This window comes from Gadus chalcogrammus, chromosome 11 (genome assembly GCF_026213295.1).
Source record: "Gadus chalcogrammus isolate NIFS_2021 chromosome 11, NIFS_Gcha_1.0, whole genome shotgun sequence".
Taxonomy (NCBI): domain Eukaryota; kingdom Metazoa; phylum Chordata; class Actinopteri; order Gadiformes; family Gadidae; genus Gadus; species Gadus chalcogrammus.
Window position 1 is genome coordinate 4,504,263 of NC_079422.1, and position 4,065 is coordinate 4,508,327.

A 4,065-nucleotide genomic window follows, 5' to 3' on the forward strand; every position below is an offset into this window, starting at 1 on the left:
CGGTCGGAGTGCTAGCTTGTGGAGATTGACATAACAGGGGCTGATTGACATCGGAGGGTTAGTCAGTTTTAAGGCTGACAGCCATGTAGTAAGGGCTGGTTTCCTATTCAAAGGTAGCCTGTGGAAATGTATGATTACCCCAGCTGCCTTGGCCCTATATAATTCATTAGTGCAGCCAGGGGCAATGCAATAAGATGATTCTCCTGTAGCCCTGGTTGTTTGCTTTTCCGTAGCCATTTCAGCAAGCCTCAGAGCCTGACTCATTACCTGCTATGGCTGCTAGAGCCACAGAGTAGGAGTAGGTTACCATGCCAGTGACGTAGCTGATTGTTGAAATCCAAAATGGCGGCGCCCTTTCACAATTTTACCCCTTTCACAATTTTTTACCCTTTTAGCAAGTTCAGCCCTTTTTAGTTATTGTTCCAATGAGAAGGCAGACAACACATCTGTTATATCAACTAAACTTCAAATTTCAGTTCAGTTAATCTTTAAAGCATCCATAAAGTAGCATGCCATGGGACCTTTAAATGTAGTGACCTCTGATTGGTGTAAGCTGTCTGAAGACGTCACGTCAGGGTACGGAAGAGGCTCGCGCTTTCCATCTTCTCCTCACTGTTGTGCGCGTGCGCCATCAAGAATAATGAGTCGGTCTTGGTTTTATTTTATTTTTTTATTTCTTGCAATTAAAAGTCCTAGTTTGATCGTTTTTGTTTTTTTTGCGGTGTATGTGTATATTCACTACAGAACGAGGTAGATGTGGACACAAATACTCTTCTACATGGAATAGTGGTTGCTGCATGCCGGTATAGCGTCGTAGAATTAGCTGTATTCCTCCAATAGGCTTTTTTTTTACGTGAATATTTATCCGACCTTTGTTTTTAAATATCCATCGTATAATAACACATGACGTCGTCCAGATATCATATGTCCTTGGCAACGTTGGTCCTCTTGGCATCCTCTGGCTGCAGGACTGGGCTGTTCACTGGACCCATGATGCGATTACGATACAGAGCAGCGATAAAAAAACGGTTGATAAACTCTCTTATAAAAGGCTGCAATGGAATTACGGTAATCCACTCGACCAGAGGAGCTACAGAACCGACTGCTTGGTCATTTTAGGATAAATAACGTCTTAAAACTAAAAGGTAACGACAGTAGCCTAGATCGTTTTTATTGCAAACCTCTGTCTCTCACCAGGAAGTGTACATGATAATGATAGAGGATTATTGGATGTTATTATTTTGATTATTATGCAGGTTCTAAGGTTCATTACTATTAATGGGTTATTAGTATTGAGTATTCATATTTTTGTCTGCTATAGTCTACTAACTGCTTTACTTGCCTCGTATTCCCCTTTATTCTACTTCTTTTCAGTTTTATGCAAACAATATCTCAATGTCTTCCCCTAAAAGGTAACTGTTATGTTTTTCTTATTCCACAGTTCTGAGCGTCAGGGACCATCATGTATTAAGAACTGCGTGGAACTGTCACTCATGGGTCTCCTACTATCGGTATGGATGTCAGAGATGACAGGCGATGGCCCCACCTCCTCTTCATCAGCCTTAGAAACACTGGCGGTCCCAACCTCCTCTCGCCTGTCAGTCATGCTGCACTCTTCTCCCATTGGTTCAGGGGACACGCGATCACACTGGAGCACCTCTCACTGCTCCCCTCACTTCCTGTTGTCTCCCTGTCGGGACGAAGTGACCCGCACGCCTGTGGAGCAGAGCAGTGACGGGGTGAGGGCTGCGGAGGGGGTGAGCTCTGGGCTGCACGTCTGGGAGGTGCTGTGGAGTCCTGCTCACAGGGGGAGCCACGCAGTCATCGGTGTCTCCTGCGCTAACTGCCCTCTGCAGGCGTCGGGGTACAGAACCCTGCTGGGTGGGGGCCCCCAGTCCTGGGGCTGGGAGCTGGGAACCAACCAGCTCTGGCATGGGGCTCAGTCTCTGGGGAGGTATCCAGCGATCCACTCAACCACTCAGGGTGTGGTAGCGGGAGGGCTAGAGATTGGTTTGAAGACCCCAGGGTCAGCCGTGGAGATACCAGAGCGCGTTCTGCTGGTGCTGGATGCCGACGCAGGGACACTGGCCTACATGGTGGAGGAGAGCTTCTTCGGCGTGGCGTTCGAGGACCTCCCTCACGGGGTGGAGCTGTTCCCTGCGGTTAGCAGTGTGAGGGGCGGAGCCTCCATACGACTGCGCTACCTCAACGGTGCCACTAGTGAGTTATATATTGTATATATATAGTATTGAGGCATAAGTACATGCCGCAAAGAAATGTAAAATAGACCCTTTACAAAGAGTTTATACAATGGACAAACACAGGTGTCGCTTTAGTCCACATCTCATTCCCTAATACATAAAAAAGGCAGATCCATACTTGTTGTTGTTGCCTGATCCTGCGATGATGCCTCGGTATAAAGAGGGAAAGAGAGCTGTTCTGTTGGTCGTAGGGGTCATAGATCAGAGCTAGGCCTATAAGTCATACATATCTCCCGCATCATGTAGACAGTGGTACATGATGTCTACTAGACACTATAGTACACCTGCTACTGGCTAATCAAGTGCATTGTTGTTGGCTTATCTTCTGGCTTGTTCTTCCCTCTATCTAGGCGACCCCCCCGCCCTGATGGCTCTATGCAGTCTGACCATCCAACGCTCTCTGGGACCACAGAGGAAGAATCTCACAAACACACTGCCCATTCCCCTTGTTCTCCAGCAATACCTGCTTCCAAACCAATAGCCTGCACACACACACACACACACACACACACACACACACACACACACACACACACACACACACACACACACACACACACACACACACACACACACACACACACACACACACACAAACTTTCATAAAACAACTGAATACAATGGAACACACAAACATAGGCCTTAGCTGAAAATGTACACTACTGAGGTATTTGAACTAGTACTATTTATATGCTACTTTTATGGGATAATGAATCAATCAATGATTAATGGTTTGATAGTGTTTTTACATGTTTATTTTTTGTATAATTCTCTTGTAAAAACGGACGTATAAAAAAATATAAAATATGTTACTTGCTGTAAATACTGTTTTTTTTACAATGTGTATCCATTTATTAATTCTAAATAAAGAACCTTTCCATTGTAATGGTGTTTGGTTTGACCTATGTTGATGTTATTTTCCTTATTTAACGCAAAGACAAGAGTAGGAGGAAATAGATGAGTGGTTTTCTGCACATAAAGACTATAGAAATAAATATGTAGGCCAATTCACGCTGTGAATAACCTGAACAATGTGTAATATACTAGACATTAACCCATAGCCTGTACCAAAAAAAGGTTTGAGCCATAGATTTAAACATAATAAGATTATAAATGGTTGACATGCTCTTTTAAGACCAATGCCGTGTGTGTGTGTGTTATTTTGAACATTATGCAAAGCCTGCTACCCGACGTCACACGATATCTGGATGAGGAGGCCAATAGAGTGGGGAAGTCACGCCCCTTTCCGGTAGAGACCATGGGACCTATGAGATCGAAAAATATGAATGGGATCCAATGGAGAGAAAATATTTATTTTCTGGTCCCAGTCTTTATATGCCCCAGATTGCTGATATGTTGTTTGTGGATTTAAATGAAAATTTTTCATGCAAAAAAAACTAAAAATGTTCGTGAAGTCTGATAATGTTAGGTTTTTTCCAAGGGGAGGATAAAAGCATCGAATGAGGTGCAAACCATTATAATCGGGGAATGTGTAGTGTTTCAGGTTGATCTTGTCCACGCCAGTCGCGGGGAGCGTGACGGCACATACGAGACATGTAGTCTTTCTCATTTTGTTTTCTCTACAGCCTTTAATTGAACAATTGCATAATAAACAGTCAAACTCTTGGCATGAAAAATTATCATTTAAATCCACAAACAACATATGTTTATTCCAGGGCATATAAAGACTGGGACCAGAAAATAATTACTTTCTCTCCATTGAAACCCTTTCATATTTTTCGATCTCATAGGTCCCATGCGCTCTACCGGAAGGGGAGTGACTTCGCTACTCTGCCGCGGGAAA

General features: G+C 43.9%; 1 protein-coding gene across 1 annotated transcript; it reads left to right on the forward strand.

Annotated features, from left to right (window-relative positions):
* The first annotated feature begins 894 nt into the window (after positions 1 to 894).
* On the forward strand, positions 895 to 2,984 carry si:ch1073-228j22.2 (SPRY domain-containing SOCS box protein 2). Its single transcript, XM_056603084.1, has 3 exons — positions 895 to 1,145; positions 1,442 to 2,220; positions 2,612 to 2,984. The coding sequence occupies exons 2-3, from the start codon at positions 1,494 to 1,496 to the stop codon at positions 2,740 to 2,742; spliced, it is 858 nt and encodes a 285-aa protein (XP_056459059.1). The 5' UTR covers positions 895 to 1,145; positions 1,442 to 1,493; the 3' UTR covers positions 2,743 to 2,984.
* Positions 2,985 to 4,065: the final 1,081 nt, after the last annotated feature.